This window comes from Cydia amplana, chromosome Z (genome assembly GCF_948474715.1).
Source record: "Cydia amplana chromosome Z, ilCydAmpl1.1, whole genome shotgun sequence".
NCBI classification, from domain to species: Eukaryota; Metazoa; Arthropoda; class Insecta; order Lepidoptera; family Tortricidae; genus Cydia; species Cydia amplana.
In genome coordinates this window covers 24,927,200-24,952,263 of record NC_086096.1, presented here as the reverse complement: position 1 = coordinate 24,952,263, position 25,064 = coordinate 24,927,200, and the positions used below count along the sequence as shown (strand labels likewise).

Here is a 25,064-nt window from a genome sequence, read left to right as displayed (position 1 = left end):
CCCGTATACATTAATAATTATTATTTAATTATAATCAACCAATATTTGAGAATACAACTGAGATAATATTATATTATTATAAATAACCCTTATTTAAATTTTATTCAATGAAATTTTATTTTATTTTTATTTGATGAAGTTTTATTCAATCTCGTGTCTTCTTGTAGCTCTGAAAATTAAATAGTAGTTTGCTAATAAACATGTAAGTAAATGTAGCAAGAACTTGAGTAAATGGGCGTAATATACATTAAGAGGGAAACTAATTAGTTGACCTTGTTACTTTGCGATTACACCAGTTAGTTTGCCGAATTGGCGGAAGGAAGATATGAAGCTTGGGACTTGTACGGGTTAGGCTAAGGTCAGGGGCCCTAGCCAAGGTGGCAATCGTTTGCAGAAAGCGAAACGCTATTTACGGTTATCTTAATAAGCGTTTCGCCAGCAGTTCCACTTCACCAAATGTCGGTTTCCGAGAGCAAATGTACGGGTTACTATAAAAAAAATACTGTTACGTACAGACATTTTGCCTCTGGAACCCTAAAATATCTTAATCACTACAGGTGTGGTGTTCCTACAATATACAAGAGTCCTCGATATCTACAGGATCCCATCATCAGACCCTGACCTGCAATAGGACCAACTGTATAATATACCATGTTCAAAAGTCTTTAAGAAATCGGGGAACAAACAAATATCTCAACGAATACTAAATTAATAATATCGAGAACCTCCTTCTTGTTGAAGTCGGCTTATAAGTACCTCCTCGGCCACCTGGCGCAACTCCGCCGCCATGGCCGCGCCAGTCTGCTCCAACATCCGCCTGAAGGCGCCCTACGCGTTTTGTTGAAGTTAGCTTATAAGTACCTCCTCGGCCACCTGGCGCAACTCCGCCGCCATGGTCGCGCCAGTCTGCTCCACCATCCGCCTGAAGGCGCCCTACGCGTTTTGTTGAAGTCGGCTTATAAGTACCTCCTCGGCCACCTGGCGCAACTCCGCCGCCATGGCCGCGTCAGTCTGCTCCACCATCCGCCTGAAGGCGCCCTACGCGTTTTGTTGAAGTCAGCTTATAAGTACCTCCTCGGCCACCTGGCGCAACTCCGCCGCCATGGCCGCGCCAGTCTGCTCCACCATCCGCCTGAAGGCGCCCTACGCGTTTTGTTGAAGTCAGCTTATAAGTACCTCCTCGGCCACCTGGCGCAACTCCGCCGCCATGGTCGCGCCAGTCTGCTCGACCATCCGCCTGAAGGCGCCCTTCGCGTTTTGCAGCAGCAGGTGCGGAGGCGCGTACTCCACGAGGCGCCCGGCGTCCAGCACTAATATCTGACAACATACAAACGCTTGTTCCCGTTCGTTCATTCAATATTGGACAATTGTGTAGATACTAGTGTCCGGCCGAAACCGGTTACGTCTTTATGATAAGAAAGACGAATAATTAGCACCTAGCTCGCAAAAATAAATAAATATATATATAATATGACTCATTTTGGGACAATCCTACACAAAGCGTCCTATGCCCTTAGTAAGCTCATGTCAATGCAACACTCACGACTTGAGAGGAAATATTGCGCTCTTCACACCAGTATACCTACCTTATCGGAGTCGATGACCGTGTTGAGCCGGTGGGCAATAGTGAGCACGGTGCAGTGCTGGAAGTGCGTGCGGATGGCGGCCTGCACCAGCGCGTCGGTGGCCGGGTCCACGTTGGCCGTGGCCTCGTCCAGCAACAGCACGCGGTTGGCGCGCACGATGGCGCGCGCCAGGCACACCAGCTGCCGCGACCCCACGCTCATATTGCAGCCGCCTTCCGCTACCACCTTGTTCAGCGCATCTGGTAAATGCAGTGATAGTTTTGGGTGGGTAGGCTTATCGCGTCTGCTCAACTCAACCTTACTGCTGATTAAATGTTAAACAGTATGCCAGTAAAATGATGGTGGACTCTGCAGACAGAATGTTACTTATATGTATAGAGTAGCCGCACGTGTAAATCGAGAATTTCAACGACGGGAGATCACTTTTAGTGACACTGTCTGATTTCTTCAGTACTTATTTTTGAAAACACTACAATTTGCTTATCCGGATGGTCTCTTATGACATTTGTCGTTAAAATGAATTAGATTAGGGTGCCTTGAAAACTGCCAAGTTGCTTTGTCTATATCCTAATCTTTAACGACTAGTTCTCCAGAGCTAGAAGACCATTTGTAACATTTACCTATATATCTAACGGAGAATTAATGCACTAACCAGAATCCTCTTCATCAGATATAAGCTCCACTTTACTTAACGCACTTAACATAATATCGTCAGTGTATTCGCCAAACGGATCCAAGTTTTTCCGCAGGGTGCCACTGAACAAGACTGGCTCCTTATAATGGAAACAAAAGAAATGTTGCTACTTATAGCTTAAATTCACATTGACACGAACATTATTTATTACGACCGGAACGCCGGAAAGAGTTCTTAGTCAAATAATAAATTGTGGGGTGCAATAAATCTATTCAAATGTTCTCAGACTGCGCTCCTAATAATTCTGATAAAACTTATTTGCATATATTCTACCTTGTCTTTACGGGCTGCCTAGAGTCTGTGCGCAAAAGAGAAGAGTCGTGAAATGTATGGGATCCAATACATTCTACTAGTGAAAGCCAAAATCATAGACTAATAAATATAAATTACTTGCGGAATGATGGATATTTTTTCTCTCAAATCATGTAGGCCGATAGAAGATATGTTCACACCGTCGATGCTGATTACACCTTCCAAGTAAGCAAGCCGGAACAGGGCCTGAATGATGGATGACTTGCCGGCGCCAGTTCTGCCCACGATTCCTATCTGAAGGGACAAGATCCGATTAAATACTCCAACGCTCAGGGCAGGGTAGCCAGGTGAGCGGAAGTGAATTATCATATTTGAGTGTCAAAATAGGGCATACCAAAAAGGCAATGAACTTATAACAAGGAAACACAATTATCTAAATAGTGCAAAAATCTATTTGCAACCCTGCCCTTGACGAAAGGGGCTGTTGTTATCATCACGTAGAGGAGATACTGAGGTATCGCCAGAGGCGAATCACAGATGAATTTCGAGGAGATAGATAGTTACACTTGGGAACAAAAGGTAGCGCTGAATGGAATGCTTGCCTACCCTTGCTTCGCAAGTATGCAAACATTTACCTTTTCGTGAGGCTGTATGTTGAATTGCAGTTTATGCAACACGTAATGGCCTTCCGGCGCATACTTCAGGCTCAGCTGGTCGAAGTGAATGGCACCGTCGGATGGCCAGTCGGGAGGTGGTTTATCTTTTTCTTCCTAAGAGTAGAAAGGGTGTGAGTGTGTCTATATTTCTTTCATCTTAATAATGTTATGAAAAAAGTGATGCAAGTGAATATTTTAGGAAAATTATTCAATTTAGGGTATTACAATATTAACTTAATAATGGAAAATGGGAATGATAATGGGAAATCAATAGTGCCTGGACAAGATATCCCACTATAAGTTTTAATTTCAATCTGCGTATCTATTAGAGTACGAAATTCACGACGCTAGATGAGATTGACGCCAATTTCTTATCTGATCTAATAGGTCAATTTGATTAACCCGTCTTTACATATGGTTTTTGCACCTGACCTTTCAGGCCAATTTTAAAGACGTGTCACGTTAAAACTTCTTGTAACATCTGTAGGTACTGTAGGTAGATACATACTTAAATGCCTACGGCCGTCGAGACAGGTTTTTGAGTAACATCAACGCTGATCTTTTTGATCTCCATCTCTGCGGATTGATCAACTGCAACAAGATGCTGCTTAGGGATATCGACTTACGGCTCTCAAAGCAGGTTCTAGTGTGAGGTTAGTGTACTCCAGCACTCTCTCCACGCTGGTCATCTGGTTCTCCATCTCGGCGGACTGGCGCATGCCCCACTGGAAGATGCCGGTCAGAGATATCGACTGCGTGATCGCCAGCCCCACGGTACTTGCATCTATGTCTAAATAAACCAATGCAAATGTTAGGTACAACATTATTAGCTTAACATTTATGGAGACGTGTCGCTCAGGGTAGTAGTATAGTTTCATGAGAACACAAAGAGACACCAGCCACACCAACTAATGGTACTACGCGCCATTGCTTCTATAGTAGGTATCTGTCAAAGATCACGATCAAATCTTTCTAAAAGCGTCATAAGTCATATAGCATTGCAGTCACTGAACATTTAGCCAGCCGCTTACCGGTTTTCATTATACAACCGAAGGTGACGCAAACGATGAAGAGCAGACAAATGATGTCGAGGAAGTATCCGAAGGCGCGGCTGCACGTGATGAAGAGGTACCAGGCGGCGCCGTGCAGGTCCTGGTGGCGGTCGAACTCGGCCGCCAGCAGCGCCTCGGCGCCGAACGCGCGCACCGTGCTCAGGCCCTGCACCGTCGCCGTCAGGTGCCCGAACACCGGGCTGCGCGCTGCGCAAAAAAACACACCGAATTGTGTCCGAAGAATTGGTTTAAACATTGGAGATTGTGTTGCAGTTGAATTTAACTGCAGTGGGTATTAGGTACCATTGGAGCAAAATGCTTCAAGCAGAACTACAACTACGTAACTATAGAGTTTCGGAAGAGCTATGCTTTTAATTTCCTACATTTTTATTACTTACACTACACCACAACCTCAACGGCATAGGTTTTAGTCGATACGACGGACCGGTCTGGCCTAGTGGGTAGTGACTAGGGATTGCAAAGCAGACTGATTTTCTGAAGGTATAGGGACGTTAATTAAATGACATATTCTTCTAGTTTTTTGGGTAATACTAGAACAAAAGGATATTTTTATATGTAGCTTATATAAATGTTTATAGCTGTTGTTTTTTCATGTATAATAATAATAAATAAAATAAAATACATACTAATCCCTTCAAGACGCTTTACTGCACCGCTGGTTCGGATATAAATAACTCTTAATATGTAAAATATTATGATTGCGGCTGTTATTGGTATCAGTAAAGTGATGTCCATCACGAGGATGACTACGATGACACCGACCAGATTTAGGATTATCTGTAACAAATTCGCTACTATTGTAGTACAGTCGACGTCAAAGATATGTTAACACTTTTATACCTTACTCCTTTAATATCTTTGACGTCGACTGTACAATGCTGAATATACAGTGCAGCTGGTTAGTTTAGTACTTATTGCAAACTGTAGGTAGGTAATCGTTTAGTTAAAATGTGCAGCCAATTTCGGCCCACTGCCAAGCTGTGCACGGGTAGGTACTATCCAATAATTATCGAGGGTTATTCACACTCAATATAGTAAAATGCGTTGTAACGCCAATGTATTACATGTCCGGCGAAGCGGTTCGCCTTTAGGGCTTATAACGGCGAACGATCGGCCGCGACGTCGGTCCCGAAATCCCGTTAACGGGCCAAAGGGTCAAATCGGGCCAAATATTAACTAGCACATCGTTTACAATATTTCTTGATGTAAAAAAATAGTATTTAAATAAGTATGTAATTTTTACATGCCAAATATTACAAACGATGTTCTTATATTTCGTGAAACGGAAAACGATCTTGCTCGGGCGCAACGTGCTGGGTGCCCACGATCGTCAGGCCCGACGGCAGGAAAGTGTAATAATAAGCGCTTAAGGTACCTGAAAGCAATCGATCATAGCTTGTGGTAGTAATTCATCCACGGCCCCCAAGTCCTTGCTGAATCTGTTAAGAATTCTTCCTGAAGGATTTGCATGGAAAAAACTCATAGGTGACCGGGAAATACATTCGAACATTTTATCATGCAGCCTGAAAACAGGAAATAATCAAATATCATTCTACATAATTTTTAGATCCACTTCGCAGGATTAGCATAATTATCTATGTACGAGGGGTGTTCAAAATATTCTCGGTATGAGAATGAAAACAAACAAGTACGAAAAGTTTGATATTTTTATTTTTCAATATACTCCCCCCCTATGTTCATACACTTAAAATATCGATCAATTATTTTTTTTAATCCCTCGTAAAAATATTTTTTATCTTTCGTGTAAAAATGCTCCTCCACTGCCGCCTTCAATGCTTCATCGTCAGAAAATTTATTTCCACGCAGATCCTTTTTAAGATTGGGGAGCAAAAAGAAGTCGCTGAGGGCTAAGTCCGGACTATACGGTGGGTGAGTAACAGTTTTAAACCCACATTCAACAATAGCTGCCTTGGCAATATGAGCAGTATGGACGGGGGCGTTGTCATGCAGAAGCAGAATACCTTTGGTTAACTTTCCTCGCCTCTTTTCTTTAATTACATCCTTTAATTGACGTAGAATGTTAGCGTAGTACTGTCCTGTGATATTTACACCTTTTTCTTTATAATCGATTAGTAATACTCCTTCACAATCCCAAAATATCGTGGCCATGACCTTGCCAGCTGAAGGGATGACCTTGAACTTCTTGGGATGAGCTGAACCCTTAATGTGCCACTGCATGGACTCTTGTTTACTCTCTGGGTCATAATGATGAACCCAGGTTTCATCTCCAGTAACTATTCTTTGCAGCACCTCATCAGGATTTTCACCGCACAGGTCAATAAAATCGGAACAACAAGCTACACGCATGTCTTTTTGAAGCCGAGTCAGCATTCGCGGAACCCATCTTGCACTTACTTTTGACATATTAAGATGGTCATGTATAATATCATGTACGGTACCAATAGAGAGATTGGTTACTTGTGCTATAGATTTTACCTTCACTCGACCATCTTCCAATATAAGTTTTTCCACTTTATCAATATTTTCTTGTGAAGTAGCTACTACAGGCCGGCCAGGTCTAGGGTCATCTTCAATACTCTCCCTTCCGCGTTTAAACTCGCTTGACCACTTTTGAATGGTAGATAAAGAAGGAGCAGACTCACGGTAAACACAATCCATTTCCTCTTTTATGGCTTTTTGATTTTTACCCTGTCTTGTCAAGAATTTTATCACGCATCGATGTTCTAATTTAGTTAACATTGTCAATTCGCACATGATGTTCATGTTTGTTCAGCAATTGCAGAAAAACAAAAGACTATCTCGGTTCGAATTATACTTTTTTTTAATGTCAATGAATAAACCTTAGCGGCCAGTAACGAAAGAAATTTTAGAAGAGGTCGTAAGATATCAATACCGAGAATATTTTGAACGCCCCTCGTAGGGTAGAGCGCGCGTGTATGGATTTTTTTGTAGATTCTAATCTAATAGTGCGGAAAAGTTGCCATATGGTGAGAGTATATTGTGTGATTTTTTTATGATGTCATCTTGTGCCTCCGCATCATATTCAAAATATTAAAAAAGTGGAAAAACGTGCTACGTGTGTAACCATCAAAACATTGTGTAAAGCTTAATTTCCTGCCTAAATATTTAACGATACAGGAATTGTAAGCACCTAAATAAACAAATATTTAGTAAAAATATAAGTACCAATTTAAAAAAAGGAAGGACTGTTTTTAAGGAAATATCCCAGCGTCTCATTGACACCTCAGGTGACCGGAGGGCTGGCAGCTACCTCGGACAGAGGATAAGCCTGGCCATCCAAAAAGGTAACGCTGCCAGCCTTCTGGGTACCATATCGCATGATGAAGGTGACCTGGGGAGCATTTTTTACTTATAAGTTTTGTTTAAGATTTGTTTTATTTTAGTTTTAATTTTAACGTTTAGTTTCTCTAGCGTACCTAAAGTAAAATATTGAAAATTAAAAAAAAAATGTTGTGAAATTAATTTGCGATCACAGCGACAAAAAGCGAAGCAAGCGAAAAAACAAGTAAAGCAAATAACTTAGGTAGGTACTTATTTTTCGCCACTACTTAACTTATCAATTGATTTCACTTTGTCACCTTATAGACGACAGCATGCACAATGAAAAGAACATGCATGCTCTTAGTAAAGCGACAATCACAGTAGCCAAAGTGAGGATTCCAAATATTAACACAAAGAATTGTCGGGTCATGCCGCTCTCTGACCAAATAATGTTGTCAACAGTGGCATCACCAGTCAAGCGGTCTTCAGCGTCGCTCCTGCGGACAACACAATGTTTATAAGTTTTGACTAATTGTACCCAATTTTGGTAGTATCGGAGAGTACCTAGACATACCATCTGCAGAGCCAGGCGTCGCTGGCGCTAGCGCACAGTTGCGCGAACACGAACATGAGCGCAACACCGACTGCGTACGGGCACGCCGCGCCGGCCAAGAAGTACTCTCTGTACACGGAACTTTTTACTCTCCCTTCAGATTGCATTTCTACTTCTGGTTTTAGATCCTGTGTGACGCAGATGGCATCGAGTGTATTTTTAAGCATGCATATGTAAGTAAATAGGCGGGTGGCACAGTAGCACCCGGAGGAAACGTCGTAAGTATGTTTTATTTTATTTGAATCTTTAGTTAATCAATCATCAATCAAATTTGTTATTAGTTGATAATAGGCGTTCCAAATTATTACTTAGTGTCACTATGTCTTACCCAGCTTAGGTGTACAATTGTTTTTTGTGTAGGTAATTGTAACAAAAACTTTTTATTTATTTAGTGCCTACTTAGTGCTTCAATGAACAAGCTATGAGTAAGGAGGGTGCTGCGCCGTACCGCGTGCTTGTCGTCCAGCAGCATGGACCAGTGCTTGCGGAAGGCGCTGACGGTGCTGGGCTGTGCCACCGAGGCCACCGCGCTCGCGCTCGGCTCCTCCTCATGCACCTCCCGCACCTTGTCCGTCATCACGCGGATCAGGCTCAGTTCCTGCTTCTGGAACATATTATATTACACAATCTTAATATATGTATTACCTTCTTATATACCAGAAATAATAGTCAGACTGATGGAGCAGACAGGTAAGCCACTCTCATACAGAAACGGGAAATTATTTGCAAGTATTACATAGATAACAATTGACGAATAATCGTGATCAGTCATTGTAGTTATTTGGTCGGTCCCGATATATTTTCTCAGCGAGAGACAAGATGTCAACATCCACGGTAATTTAAAATCAACTGCATATAACCTTTAGGTCCCGAGGACCCAAGCTTTATCTTGACGGTATAATGAAGTGGGTGTCTGCCATAATTGGTCTGTGATTTCGGAAGACTGTGTGGAGTGTGCGGTAATTATCTAATCAAAATCAAATAAAAAAAACAAAATATATTTATAGATCTTACTAGCAACCCTCCCCGGCTTGGCACGGGTAGTTCAACGAATTTACACAAAACCTTTACAAATTATACACCAAAACCTTCCGCAATAATCACTCTATTAATAGGTGAAAACCGCATGAAAATCCGTACAGTAGTTTTTGATTTCATCGCGAACATACAGACAGACGCGGCAGGGGACTTTGTTCTATACTATCTAGTGAAGTGATGTTATGATAAGATACGTTACACTTAAATTTTTGAGAGCTCCTTCGACGAGTATCTTGCTTTTGTCCATTATTACTATTTTGTCCACAGACTTAATAAATTGAATTTGATGGGTAACTAAAACGACGGTTTTGTTCGCCAAGTACCTGTAAAGTGAACGTCGATTTATATTATACTTAAAAACCGCTAGGAAACCCTGTTAATTACAATATTTCCAAGAAGGCCTAGTGTCCCTCTCCCCCTAGCCCAGCGGTCGGAAACCTGCGGCCCGTGAATCTGTCACTTGCGGCGCGCGAACCTCCCTGGCTATTTTGTATGCAATGACAAACGACAATGTCTCATAAAGTCATAAATATTAACAAAATGCGGCCCGCGTCAACTTCGTTAACTACTATGAGGCCCTTGGCTGCTAAAAGGTTGCCGACCGCTGCGGCCTAGCCCATCAGCTGGCGACGCCCTTGTGCAAGATCCATTATTTTGTGGCGAATATTGGTCGGTATGTTATGTGTATAATCTTCATACCTACCTTTTTATACATTTCTCAAATATATGTTTAGCAACTTGAGTATCCACCGCTGAAAGTGGATCATCCAGTAAGTAAATATCCGCCTGAAAGTTGTAATAATGGTATTAAAAATGCTGACTTACAAGAATACAAGCCAATAAGTAGTTGGAAAAATGTGGAAGCTCACGTCTTTATAAATGGCTCTGGCCAAGTTGATCCGCGCGCGCTGCCCGCCGCTCAGAGACACGCCGCGCTCGCCCACAATGGTTCTGTCTCCGTGGGGAAACAGCGAGATGTCCCTCTCGAGTGCGCACACTTTGCACACCTCCATGTAGCGGGATTTTACAAACGGCTGGCCAAACAAAATATTCTGGCGCACGGATCCTAACACACATCGCTTTAGATTAAAATGAAGAAGTAAAAGTTATTCATGTGCGTTGGTGTAGGTACCTGTACGGTTACCATCAGTTTGTCACTGACATAAACGCCGTCGAGAACGTAATTTACTTTCTATACATCCCGTTTGCACGAATATGCGAGTGCGAGCGAGATGTATAGAAAGTAAATTACGTTCTTGACGGCGTTTATGTCAGTGACAAACTGATGGTAACCGTACTGGTACTCACCGACAAACATCCAGGGCTCCTGGCTGGCGTAGCTGACGGTGCCGGCGGTGGTCAGCGAGCCGGTGCGGCACGGGAGCTCTCCCAGAATCATATGCAGCAGCGTGGACTTGCCCGACCCCACTGCTCCGATTATCGTCGTCAACGAACAAGAAAAGATCTGTACATTATATCTAATTTGAACACTGTTCAGACATTTAATATAAACTGTGTAGGGTCCGGTGGGGTAGATATAAAACACGGGTAAAAATAAAAATAAATTTTTAACACTCATAAACTTGTTATATTTCTTTCCTATTATTTTTACCCGTGTTTTATAGTATTTACCCCACGTGACCCTATTTTAAGTAGCTCCTATAACCCTATTAAAAACCCTGTTAAAATCTACAACAAGTTACATGATATTAGGTATGTAACTACACTGTATTTTGGTCAATGAAAACGGGTCATATTGTTTAGAAATATCTATATTAAGTTTGTAGGTATGTTGTGTACACAACGGGTAACGTTACCTGAATATGAATGTCCTCGGCATCATACTGGTCGCTCGACTTAATCCAGCTGCTAGACGCTCCTTCGAAATTTACCATCACCTTGTCTTTACCTAAATTTACAGCATTATTCATTGGAATTGGGGAATTTCCAAATGGGAATAAGATGAATAAGTAGTAGGGTTAAATTAAATACCTAGTACGTATCCAAGTAAAGCCAAAGTCCAGATGGAATTGGTCGATTTGATCCACAGACCAACCCCGTCCCGTTTTTACCCTTTGGGTACGAAACCCTAAAAAAATACCCCCAAAGACGAATACTAACGTCACAAATTAAGTAGTATTATTGCGCCCGCACCTCCTTTTTATCGGTAGGTATTAGTATCGGTCACATATTATTATAATCGGCGGTCGAAATCGGCGATCTAAATAAAATAGGTGTCTTGCATCACCCGATTTGATCAGACAAATTAATCAGATTGGCGAAAAATTGTTCCCGTCTGGTCCGGCCTTCAGTTTGGTAGACCGAGACAAATCGCATTGCGTTGTAGAGAGAGATGTTCGGTGCAATTTCAGTGATCTATTCACGATCTATTCCATATTTTATATTTCAAATATCAATGGATTTTTTACCTTGATCCGATTCCCCTCTGTCTAACCTATGATAATAAAACGGTCAAGTGCGAGTTCGTTTAACTCGCGCACCGAGGGTTCCGTACAAACTTTCAATTTTCCCATGAAAGTATAATCACGAAAGAAAGACCTACGCTATCCAACGATGCCCCACATCATTGGGTTAGAGCGAAAAATTGTTTCAAAAAGGTACCCTAAAAAAATTATAGGTACTTTTTATTTTACCGTTCCCTCGCCATGCATGATTTATGTATCCATGCTAAATTGCAGCTTTCTACCACTATAACGATCACGGAGCAAACCCCGGACGGACAGACGGACATGGCGAAACTATAAGGATTCCTAGTTGACAACGGAACCCTAAAAAGAACATTAATACCGAAACTTACCTTGATTTTTATCGTTATCTTGAATGTTTGAGGTGCTGGCCGGGCTGTGAGGTGGTGGCGTACGAGGAGGTACTTTCGGGTCCACTGCATAACACCAATTTATTACGTATTCACTGGCTAAATTTTCTAATGCGTGTGTCCTGTCCCGACTGACTACAAATGCTACAAAGGCAGAGCCGAAACTACAAATGCTAATTTCCCTGAATTTAAGTCTAAATTACTAAACTGGTGTTTGGTTTTATTTTGAGCTTGAAACTTTAAAAAAAAAAGTATTTTATTAAAATGAAAGAAAAATATAATTTCAGCGTTTTTGAAAATTCATCCCCCAAATTTTCACGGATGGTGTATTTCTGTTGCCGCCTATAACCACAAGTAAATACCTACTTTATAGTATGTGTGTTCATGAGGTACAGCCTGGTGACTGACAGACGGACAGTGGAGTCTTAGTAATAGGGTCCCGTTTTTACCCTGTGGGTACGGACGGGACCCTAAAAGTATTAGTATTTATAAAAAAATTGCAAATACTTCATACATTTTGTATGGGTCGCGGAAATTAGACTGCAGACATAGATTAGAGAAGGACTTCGGAGCTCCCGTCACCTGCAGGACCGATAATATTTGTTTGTGTGCAGGCATAATGTTTGTTGTAGTGTGCATGACCGCTAAAGGCGGTGCCCCCGCGGCCTGACACATGGGTGTTGGATCCTACATCGGATATCGGATCGGACGATATGAAAAAATCTAGTAATATTTTTTTTTCCCAGGCCTCTTGGAACAGTATAAAATAAATATTCAAACAAGATTAAAACCATTTTCCACTGGATTCCTCCTGACCCCACCTCACCTTAATAAAGTCACCAAATTATTATTTACCAACGATTGTTACACGTTTTTTGATGGTTTCGGTAGGTCCTGCACTCGGCTCAAACGTTTTTGGGGGAAACTGGCATTCTTCACTTATCAAGTAGTCTCTTATCCTTTGTACCGCTACATTCATTTCCGCTATCTTTTAATCAGAAGAATAAATCATTTAAATATTGCTCGTTTGTAAACTATTATACGGCATTCTATTTAGAACTAGGTAAGTAGAATAGAGACCAAATAAAAAAAACCCTTAGTCTACAACAACTTTTTTGAGACATCGACAAGATCATAAATTGATAACTTTAAACAGAAAGAGAAAGTGTGTGCGTCGTAGTAGTTAGTAGTTACCTGTCCTACGCCCTGAGGAAAGAATAGTGTCATGGTCTGCTTGATGATGTTGTAATAACAGGTGAGGAAGAACACAGTCTCGACGGTGACGCGCGGCGCCGCGCCCGCGTACACCAGCACCGTCACGAAGATGCCGAACCGGGACGTGAACATTATGAACGACATTATCACACCGCGGATGTACGAAGTCATCTTGATGTTGTGGATTTCTTGCCTGCGATCATTTTTAAGGGCATTGCACTTAATTTGGTTTAGTCACGCGAATTTACATATTTTTTACTCTACAATTTACATTCAAAATTAAGTTGATGCCTACCAGATTCACATTGTCATAGTCATCTTTAGTCACCATAATCATATATTATCAACCAATAAAATACTCATAAATATCATAATAAATATTAGGTCCATAATGTCGGCTTGTACGCACTCCTAAATATGGAACTATTTGTAAATTTCAAAACAGGGCCCGGACCGGGACCGGTAACTATAAGAAATAAATGTGTAAAGTGTAGTAGTAGTAGGTAATAGTTCATAATATACAGACTAGGTAATTGGGATGTTACCTCCTGACATCATCTATAAGCCTTCGAAACGGTTCCTCCCACGTGTACATCTTGATCACTTCTATTCCCATGACGATCTCCTTCGTCAGTCGGACTCGCTCGTCCGATTTCAAAGCCGTCTTCAGTCTGTAGTATGCCGTTCGTGTTCCCAGGAAAACTAAACAAAGGGGATTTAAGCAGACTCTTGATTCCTCAAAATTAGTAGAAGAAAATCGCTGATACAAACATACTTTGAAATGGAATTACTGCTACAATTGTAAGGATTCCGTATACGGCTGCCATACCCAGCTCTCGATACAGGAACATCGTCATGATCTGAAATAGCATTTGCTTAAAACTATAGAATAAGGCACCTAGTTCAATAATATCTGGTAGTAGGGTATTGACAAAAAGAATTCAGAAAAATATTACACATCATCAGTTCCATCTACCTACGGAGTGAACTTTGAAAGAATAAGGTACTTACCTAGCAGGTCTAGGTACACATTAAGATTCAAACTAACAATAAATATGCAGTGAAGCTTAAAATAAATTTAAAAGTGGAAATGTGTGTGTGTGTGTGTGTGTTGTTGTCTGTCTGGTGGCTCAGATGGCAGAGCGCTGGAGTATCGATCCAGAGGCCGTCAGTTCAAGTCTCACCCAAGGCAGTAATTTTTCCACTTTTAAATTTATTCTAAGCTTAATAGCATCGTTCGCAGACGTTTCTGCTTGTTAAAAATTAAAATAAGTATGCAAGTTTAAGCTCAGGTGGAGTAGGCGGGGCATACCTATTAGTATAGTGCTGGTATAGTGACATAGATTATTTCATCTAGGGTAAGAGCAGCTAGAGTTTTTTAGAGTGTGTTCGTTTTTCCGCCTCCTCTCACTGCACCTGACCTTATTGTGTATGTCTAACCAAGGTCTCAAGGGGCCCGATCCAAAGGTAGTGTGCGAATAAAGGTCCCGTGTCGAATCTATTGACATCGTTTGCCATCAGGTTTACCACCAGCCCCGCGCCGTTGTCAGCCATCGTCTGCAGACTCACTCTCAAAGCCTGAAACAAAACCCAACATCACGCACGTCTGTATTTTCTTAACTACTGGAAATAAGATTTTAGCAAAAATTACTAGGTATTTTGGTACTACAAGCCTTTGTCGCTGACTGTAGTTTTCTTTCCATAGGCAACTAATACTCATCGAGACAATTCTAACAACCCCATATTATTACAGAGTAGGTACTTACCCATGGACACCTCTTGTCTCCATCATGAGTTCAGCTCCATGTTATCATAATATTGTATTGTCATTGTCATCGGATTTACGAGGGGCGTTCAAAATATTCTCGGTATTGATATCTTACGACCTCTTCTAAAATTTCTTTCGTTACTGGCCGCTAAGGTTTATTCATTGACATTAAAAAAAAGTATAATTCGAACCGAGATAGTCTTTTGTTTTTCTGCAATTGCTGAACAAACATGAACATCCTGTGCGAATTGACAATGTTAACTAAATTAGAACATCGATGCGTGATAAAATTCTTGACAAAACAGGGTAAAAATCAAAAAACCATAAAAGAGGAAATGGATTGTGTTTACCGTGAGTCTGCTCCTTCTTTATCTACCATTCAAAAGTGGTCAAGCGAGTTTAAACGCGGAAGGGAGAGTATTGAAGATGACCCTAGACCTGGCCGGCCTGTAGTAGCTACTTCACAAGAAAATATTGATAAAGTGGAAAAACTTATATTGGAAGATGGTCGAGTAAAGGTAAAATCTATAGCACAAGTAACCAATCTCTCTATTGGTACCGTACATGATATTATACATGACCATCTTAATATGTCAAAAGTAAGTGCAAGATGGGTTCCGCGAATGCTGACTCGGCTTCAAAAAGACATGCGTGTAGCTTGTTGTTCCGATTTTATTGACCTGTGCGGTGAAAATCCTGATGAGGTGCTGCAAAGAATAGTTACTGGAGATGAAACCTGGGTTCATCATTATGACCCAGAGAGTAAACAAGAGTCCATGCAGTGGCACATTAAGGGTTCAGCTCATCCCAAGAAGTTGAAGGTCATCCCTTCAGCTGGCAAGGTCATGGCCACGATATTTTGGGATTGTGAAGGAGTATTACTAATCGATTATAAAGAAAAAGGTGTAAATATCACAGGACAGTACTACGCTAACATTCTACGTCAATTAAAGGATGTAATTAAAGAAAAGAGGCGAGGAAAGTTAACCAAAGGTATTCTGCTTCTGCATGACAACGCCCCCGTCCATACTGCTCATATTGCCAAGGCAGCTATTGTTGAACGTGGGTTTAAAACTGTTACTCACCCACCGTATAGTCCGGACTTAGCCCCCAGCGACTTCTTTTTGCTCCCCAATCTTAAAAAGGATCTGCGTGGAAATAAATTTTCTGACGATGAAGCATTGAAGGCGGCAGTGGAGGAGCATTTTTACACGAAAGATAAAAAATATTTTTACGAGGGATTAAAAAAAATAATTGATCGATCTTTTAAGTGTATGAACATAGGGGGGGAGTATATTGAAAAATAAAAATATCAAACTTTTCGTACTTGTTTGTTTTCATTCTCATACCGAGAATATTTTGAATACCCCTCGTACATACGTTAAGCTTATAAGTATAACAAGTGGGAAGAGGAAAGACTATTTTGCTAAAAGTTATTGCTTGATTGATCATAAATACAAAGATGACTAAATTATAAAGACTGTTTATCCCCATATAAAATTGGATTTACCTCGAATTTCAACAGTCAGTTCATTTGTAAGTGGGTACTTGTTATTATTATTAACCGACTTCCAAATCCAAAAAGAGGAGGTTATCAATTCGGTTGTATGTTTTTATTTTTTTATGTTTGTTACTCCATATCTCCGTCATTACTGGACCGATTTTGAAAATTCTTTTTTTTATTGTACGTATATGCATACAGATTGGTCCCGTTTTTGTCAAAACCCAGTTCTGATGATGGGATCCATGAGGAATCGAGGGAACTGCTCAAATCTTAAAGGCATACATATAGTGATTTTTGGGTTTTTATCTTAGAGGATATAATCAAACGGAGACGCCTTGTCTGTAATTTTCTGTACAAAACAGTCTGCCGATTTTTGCGGGGGAGGGGAACGTCAAATGTATGCGTAACGTAAAAATAGCCATGTCAGATAAACGTCAGTCCATACATTGTGTATGACCGTTGGCCGCGTATTTTCGACAGAGGGGAAAGCCTGTTAATGGCTACTCCGTTTAGTTGTATCCTCCAAGGTTTTTATCAACAAATCAAGCATATACATTCAAAAAAGTGACATTTGATGAAGTGGAACTGCTGATGATGATCAGAACGGAACTCTTCAACGACGCATAGTACACGTTTGACAATTTGTCCTCTTCGTTATGTTTGTTAAGTACGTTAAGTTTTTAAGCCACATTTTTGTTAAGCCACATTTCTGATGATGAGATCCATGAGGAATCGAGGGAACTCCTCAAATCTTAAAGGCATGCGTATAGAGATTTTTGTATTTTCATCAAAAAATTAAGCATTTTCATTAATAACTGTCGCATTTGATGCAGTGGAACTGCTGATGATGATCAGAACAGAACTCTTCAACGACGCATAGTTCAAGTTTGGCGATTTGTCCTCTTCGTTATGTTTGCTAAGCAAGTTAAGTTTTTAAGCCACATTTCTGTCAAGCTCGAGTTCTGATGATGGGATCCACGAGGAATCGAGGGAACTTCTCCAATCTTAAAGGCATGCGTATAGAGATTTTTGTATTTTCATCAGAAAATCGAGCATTTTCATTAAAAACTGTCGCATTTGTTGAAGTGGAACTGCTGATGATGATCATAACGGAACTCTTCAACGACGCATAGCTCGCATTTGGCGATTTGCCCTTTTCGTTATGTTTGTTAAGCAAGTTAGGTTTTTTATGTCAATCTCAAGTCCTGAACATGGGATCCATGAGGAATCGAGGGAACTCCTCAAATCTTAAAGGCATGCGTATAGAGATTTTTGTATATTCATCGGAAAATCAAGCATTTACATTAAAAACTGTGGCATTTGATGAAGTGGAACTGCTGATGATGATCAGAACAGAACTCTTCAACGACGCATAGCTTGACTTGGACTGGGCCCCGGACTCCGGACTCGGGCCCGTACTCGGACTCGAACCCGGACTCGGATCCGGACCCGGACATTGACCCGGAAAACTACTATGATACCTGAACTAAATAAGCCACTATGATTACCATAAAATGTATACATATTACCAAATCAAGTACATATAAGCGCCGTTAAGTGGGTTAGGCTAGAAGTTAGAGAAGTCGGTTTTTTTCTATTAAAGATTATTTAATTATAAATATTTCCATTTAGGTCGGTTTAGGCCACGTAGGTAGCTATAGAACGATCTATCTAGTGTAGATAGGTACTTAACTAAGTTCATGTGCTTTTTAGAAAAAGAATAAACGTTAGTAACCTTTCTATAAATCAAGCTGCAAACACCAACTCTCATTTTCATCCCGATGTGCATAGCGGCCATCATGAAAGGATGCTGCACGAGCACGTTGACCACGCTCGTGAGCACCACCCCCAGCGAGAAGAACACCGCCTCGCCCCAGCTCACCCCTCCCGCCGCGTCGTAGTAGTGGAACAGCCGGGAAAAATATCGATTCCTGCGAACGAATTAATAGGGGATCTCCGCTAGCATTAAATAGATATATACTCGTACATACTAGGGTTCTTGTTGTGCGGTATTAAGAAATCGGGACCAATTTCCCAATGTTCGCGACATGACCTGTAGTTTTTATCAATCATCATCATCATCATGATCATCTTACGCAGACGAAGTCGCGGGCAGAAGCTAGTAAAGTATATACCTAATAATAGGGTAGGTGTATTTGGCCAGAATGGTAGCTTACGTGTTGTTATGGGAATCTTGAATTGGATTGTAGTAACGGAGCACTAGACCCAAGAACAACGGCTGCTGCAGCCTGCGCAGAAACAAAATACTCAAATTAACTACTTACAATAAGTATAAACGTCTAGATGTGGCAAGAAAACTATTGAATGGATGGATACTATAAACATTATTACGGCGTCACGGAGACCTTGACAAATACTATAAAATATTTAATTATATCTAATCTATCTATCTATCTAATCTAATACCTTTAAACGAGCAATTCTTGTTTATTTATATACATATTTATTTATTTATATTTATATATATATTTTGGGGATCTCGGAAACGGCTCTAACGATTTCGATGAAATTTGCTATATGGGGGTTTTCGGGGGCGAAAAATCGATCTAGCTAGGTCTTATCTCTGGGAAAACGCGCATTTTCGAGTTTTTATATGTTTTCCGAGCGAAGCTCGGTCACCCAGATATTAATTATAATAATAGTCTGCAGTAAAATTTACAAAAATCCCCATTTTAAGTTTGTCTAGTCTAGTGTATCGGCCGGTTTTATTAAAAAAAAAAACATTGGGCACAGAGGGCCTACCGCGAACCACGTTCGACGTGTTGCACTTGTGAATTCGTACGTAAGTGTGACAGGGAGGCAACACGTCGAACGTGGTTCGCGGTAGACAGAGATGTGAAAAATACTTTATAAAAAGTATTTAAATACAAAATACAAATACTTCCTTGATATACTATTTCAAATGCAAAATACAAAATAGTTTTTGAATTTGTATTTAAAATACAAAATACGAAATAGGTATTTTCAAAATACTTTTTAAAAATACAAATACTTTGCGATAAAAGGTACTCTGAATAGTGAATACCTAGTCTGAATTAAAAAGTATTACTCAGAATATCCGAATTGAAGACTCTTTATTCTTTGAAAACAGTGTGTCAATAGTCCTCTATCTAAAGTGAAAATTTCTAGTTGTTTGCTCATATTAACCGGAAGGATGATGGTTTATAACGGACAAATTTTAAAAGCATTAATTTAGATTTATAATGTTTTACAGTTAGTATTCGCTAGGTGCACGACTGGTGCTGCCCTCATTTTGGCAGACTTTCTACGTTAAATCTTATGGAGTAAAATTAGTTCAAGCGGCTGCCGCTAGTACTAATGGCGGCCATTCCATAAGATTACCTGTGTTTGTGACGATCAGCGCCACTTCCCCCTCCACCGACTTCGCACCTTGCCAATAATGCCTCTCGTTAGTGTGATAAAAACGTCGTCGTGATAAAAGTATTTTGTATTTTGAAAATAGAAAATAGGTCCCAAAAACTATTTCAAATAAAATACAAAATAGTTTTTTTCAAAAGGTATTTAAATACAAAATACAAAATAGGTATTTTGCATTTTGTATTTGCATTTTAAATACAAGTATTTCAAATAAGTCACATCTCTGGCGGTAGACCCTCTGTTTCAAGCATATGAGATGTTTTGACATAAATCTAAGTGTTCCATAATTACATACCTAACGTAATGGACCCTATAATGGACGTGGAACCGGTAATGGGACATAAAACCACAAATCCTCTAAAATAAGTATGTAAAAGTAGTTTATAAAGACTGGCAATATTTTACCATAAATAAGAGTCATAGAGCTGTTTAAGTTTGACTTTTTATTAATTTCGGTTAATTTTTAAGAAATTGGCGCCAACCCAAAAGTTGTCGTGTCACTGGAAAAAATAACCAGTAAGAATTCTTAACAACTTCGCTAAGAGAGGTGAGTTCATATATTAAATTGTAATTAATTATTACTTGGTGTAAACTAGAATGTGTTTTGTTAATTGCATTTACCATGAGATAAGGTATACAACACATTATGTTGTGTCTCTAGAGATGTATAAAAAATAGTAGTATTTTGCCCAATCCCATTATAGGAGCTGTAAAATTGCATACCTCCTATGATGGGATAATTTACATAATGATGCTTGCCATGGCGTAATTCCATGTTTAAACAATACAGAAGTATAATGTAGTTACTCGTACGAACTATGTCAGGAGGTCTTCTCGGACTTCGGATAAATTAATATCGTTTTTACAAAATTTTATTTAACTTGCCCTGTTAGTTTGTATACAGGGTGGATTTTCTTTTTGGGTCAGTGAGGGCAGCTACCAGATCCCGTGCTGCGACGAGAAAACGGTCTTAGAAAACCTTCCCTCGATTTCAAATTAATGAAGATTGGCTTTTACAGATTTTGGAAAAAACATACAGGGTGCGAGAAAAAGGTAATTTTTGACAATCTTTTTTTTGATGCCAATCGATCCCATTCCTATTGAGGATCAAAAGCTTGTATGGAGCTAAAAAAAAATTCCGGCTAGAAAAGCCACAAATCGAGGAAAACTTTTCCCATACAATTTGTATGAAAATCAAAACTTTTATTTTTCACATGCTATTTTTCTATGACAATTGATTCCATTCTTATCTAGTATCAATAGTTTCTTTGGGGTCAACTTACGATAATGTACTAAAAAGCCACAAATTAATAAAAACTTTTTCCATTGATCCCAAAAAAACTATTGATACTGGATAGGAATGGAATCGATTGGCATACAAAAATAGCATGTGAAAAATATAAGTTTTCATTTTCATACAAATTGTATGGGAAATGTTTTCCTCGATTTGTGGCTTTTCTAGCCGGAATTTTTTTTTGTTCCATACAAGCTTTTGATCCTCAATAGGAATGGGATCGATTGGCATCAAAAAAAAAGTTTGTCAAAAATTACCTTTTCCTCGCACCCTGTATGTTTTTTCCAAAATCTGTAAAAGCCAATCTTCATTAATTTGAAATCGAGGGAAGGTCTTCTAAGACCGTTTTCTCGTAGCGGCACGGGATGGTAGCTGCCCTCACTGACCCAAAAAGAAAATCCACCCTGTATTAGTTAGTGTGGTTCAAATCTTGGAAATGGCATTTGAGCCACTTTCGGATTTCCGATTGAGTTGAAATTTTGGATACGTATGCAAATCGGATGACAATGCAATCGGGTGACAAAAATGACTAATAACTAGTTTTTTGCCAAAAACTTATTCCCTATTCCAATATCTTATACTGATAGGGTATGCCCATTATAGGGGGCCCATTACTGAATCCACGTCCATTACCGGGGTTCCATTACTGGAGCTTTGGTGTCCATGACTGGAGAAAAAAAACATACTTTTAATTTATTAATTATGTGGAAACTAACTGCAGTATCTTTGATACAACACGCCTGAAACATGAAAGAAGGATAGGATATTCATCTTTTAACAAGCTAAGCGGTAGAACTTTTACATGTATCAGGGAAATATCACAAATACTCCAAATTTCCTCTTAAATGTCCCATGACTGGTGCCGTTACTATATATACCTAAATTAATGTTTAATGACTCTTATCTTTACTCGTAGATAGGTACCGTATAATAAACTCCATAGCTGCAAGGATCAGTCCATAGAGCATGAACTCTGCTCCGAAGACTTTAAGCAGCGCCCTCCATAAGCTAGGCTTGGATTCTGCCGCGGTGCTCGTGCGCACTTCGTGTTCCCATGCCCTCTGGAGAGCATCACCTACGAACTAACAACAGTTATCTCGACGAGGCGACCATTTTCTGAAGTATATAAGGCCAGTAGTCCATTAGGCAAAGCAAGCATATTATTAAATTGACAATTTAATTGTATGGTGCGGACGCAAATTAAATGAAACTAAAGGATATTGTTCAAGACGTACACGACGACCACATAGTTGTTCGTGTCGAATACCTAAATTTATGGTTCAATTTTAGCGACCGCGCCACTTCGCCCACACAACAGAACACGCCGCACTATAATATAACACACGGTGCACAGTTCGTGCAAAATCCTACTCAAAATCTGAATCAAATTACTTTGCCACTCTTGTGGATAAACTGCCAATTACTCATCCGTTTTCGAAGACTAAAGAGAATCTGCACCATGCATATAAAATGAATCTTTAAAAAAAGTAAAACCGAGTTCTAAAACGATAAAATAAAATACCTACTTATTAAGTAAGTATCCCGTTTTATATGCACATTAGCAACTGATAAGTACGTTTGAAATCGGTGCCAAGACGAATTAAATTTAATAGGTAAGTATAGGTAGTATAGAGTAGGTACAACCTAAGACATCCGACCGGTGTTCTGGTAGAGGCGCATATAAATCGTTGCTGCCAATATCACGATTGTAACCTAACTTGAACGTCTCCAATGTCCATCTGAAAAAAACAAAGGAATAATACTTAATACAGATAAGACATATAAGTAGGTGAAAATGTTGCTAAATCCACATTTTACAAGCTTCTTTGGAGTTTTTAATCCGGATACTTTAGTAACTTTCACCCTTTGCAGTGGCATGACTGGCATGAGTGGCATTTTCACTCAATTAGCACTATGGCCATGGCAGAAATGAGTGCGTTTCATTTCATCCCCTGGTTAACAATCTACTATTGTAGGTCAAGCGGGCCCTCCCTAGAGTCCCTAGTGCATGACGCTGATGATGCGTTAACTTTCATACTCACTTGACTGTCTTTAATGACTGTTCGGAGAAATCGTGAACTGAGTGCGTCGGAAAAAGTGTAATGTGTAGGATAGGCATATTGAAAACAATACACTCTTTTTGTTTGGGCAGTCGTGTAAAAAATTAAAAATGCGCTCCGGCGCGGCTCGACTCCAGCCGGTCGGTGGGAATCGTACCTTCATTAAGGTTCGCTGGCTAAAAAATATGGACTTACCCAAATGTTAGAATAGAAAAGATGTTCGCCGTATAGCGTGGATTTACGTGGCGCCTCTGTTTTGGTCCTGTGTCCATTATTAGCTAGCTATAATGATACATACTTTAAATCAACGTGGTCATGGCCTCATTGGCTACGGATTCAATCATGTGGGCATTGGAAGGTTATATTATAAATGTTATAATTTTGTACCTACCGTGAGTAGGGTTCGCGGGGAGAGTTGGGTTATGAATGGGGAGAGGAGGGATGAAAGGGGGGTGAGATAGGATTTTAAGGCTACTGCTACAAAAATAATGTATTCCCATTTAAAATGGAGCTATAGTAATACTTACTCATAATAAAAAAAATCGATCCAACAATCTTCCAAAATCACCTTTGTATGAAATCCCATCTCACCCCAATTTTGAGGCACTACGGGGTGAGGTGGGATTTCTTGTTTATCGTCAAAGTTATGAAATGGAACTACCCAAAATAAAAAAAATAAAAAACTAAAATACAAACGTCCGGAACACTTATTATACAATACACCATTCAGTTTGCATATGTAAAAATAAAATGTTATAGGATCGAGGTTTGAATGTCACTTTTGCCCCTACTCACCCCATTTTACGGTACCTACCTTGCCGTTTTCTGATAAACAACCGACACAATTTAAAGAGTCCCACCCACCTGAATATTATAAATTGTGTCGTTTCCAAGCAAAAGTCCCACTTTGTCGCTTGCCATAAGGACGATTTGACAGGTTATTCGTATAATAACTAAATCTCATCCTTATGGTAAACTACAAAGTGGGACCTTTAACTAGACTTCGACAAACTTTACCTACCTACCTACTTACTGTTATTTATTGCCAATGTTTCGTTATTAGGGTTCCGTACCCAAGGGTAAAAACGGGACCCTATTACTAAGACTCCGTTGTCTGTCTGTCTGTCTGTCTGTCTGTCTGTCACCAGCGGGCTCAGCACGGTTCCATTTTTATCGACTATCACTATGCCCGTCACTTTCGCACTTACGTACTTGTTAGAACGTGACAGACATGGTGATAAACGATAAAAATGCTACCGTGCTACTAGGGCAGGCTGTATCTCATGAACCGTGCTAGCTAGGCAGTTGAAACTTTCACAGATGATGTATTTCTGTTGCTGCTATATTAACAACAAAAAAGCGGCCAAGTGCGAGTCGGACTCGCCCATGAAGTGTTCCGTAATTAGGGGATTTCTAACGTATTACAAAATAAAAACCGGCCAAGTGCGAGTCGGACTCGCGCACGGAGGGTTCCGCACCATCAACAAAAAAATAGAGCAAAACAAGCAAAAAACGGTCACCCATCCAAGTACTGACCCCGCCCGACGTTGCTTAACTTCGGTCAAAATTCACGTTTGTTGTATGGGAGCCCCATTTGAATCTTTATTTTATTCTGTTTTTAGTATTTGTTGTTATAGCGGCAACAGAAATACATCGTCTGTGAAAATTTCAACTGTCTAGCTATCACGGTTCGTGAGATACAGCCTGGTGACAGACGGACTGACGGACGGACGGACGGACGGACAGCGGAGTCTTAGTAATAGGGTCCCGTTTTTACCCTTTGGGTACGGAACCCTAAAAACTACTTACTAT

At 40.1% G+C, this 25,064-nt stretch overlaps 1 protein-coding gene across 2 annotated transcripts; it reads right to left on the bottom strand.

Annotated features, from left to right (window-relative positions):
* Positions 1-133: 133 nt before the first annotated feature.
* On the bottom strand, positions 134-23,557 carry LOC134661275 (probable multidrug resistance-associated protein lethal(2)03659). Of its 2 annotated transcripts, XM_063517261.1 has the most exons (29): positions 23,448-23,557; positions 22,837-22,931; positions 22,117-22,267; positions 18,677-18,748; positions 18,235-18,430; positions 14,668-14,805; positions 14,003-14,087; positions 13,773-13,929; positions 13,207-13,420; positions 12,868-13,000; positions 11,995-12,078; positions 10,994-11,085; positions 10,485-10,641; positions 10,046-10,242; positions 9,880-9,962; positions 9,376-9,499; positions 8,587-8,742; positions 8,100-8,266; positions 7,843-8,022; positions 5,637-5,784; positions 4,888-5,038; positions 4,220-4,447; positions 3,815-3,978; positions 3,168-3,302; positions 2,671-2,826; positions 2,239-2,359; positions 1,587-1,825; positions 1,177-1,317; positions 134-169 (listed from the first exon to the last, which is right to left on the bottom strand). In XM_063517261.1, exons 1-29 carry the CDS (start codon positions 23,522-23,524, stop codon positions 146-148), a joined length of 4,065 nt encoding a protein of 1,354 aa, XP_063373331.1. In that variant the 5' UTR covers positions 23,525-23,557; the 3' UTR covers positions 134-145. The 2 variants fall into 2 exon arrangements, with proteins under 2 accessions (XP_063373331.1, XP_063373332.1); XM_063517262.1 differs by lacking the exons at positions 134-169; positions 1,177-1,317; positions 2,239-2,359 and having other exon boundaries at positions 1,685-1,825.
* Positions 23,558-25,064: the final 1,507 nt, after the last annotated feature.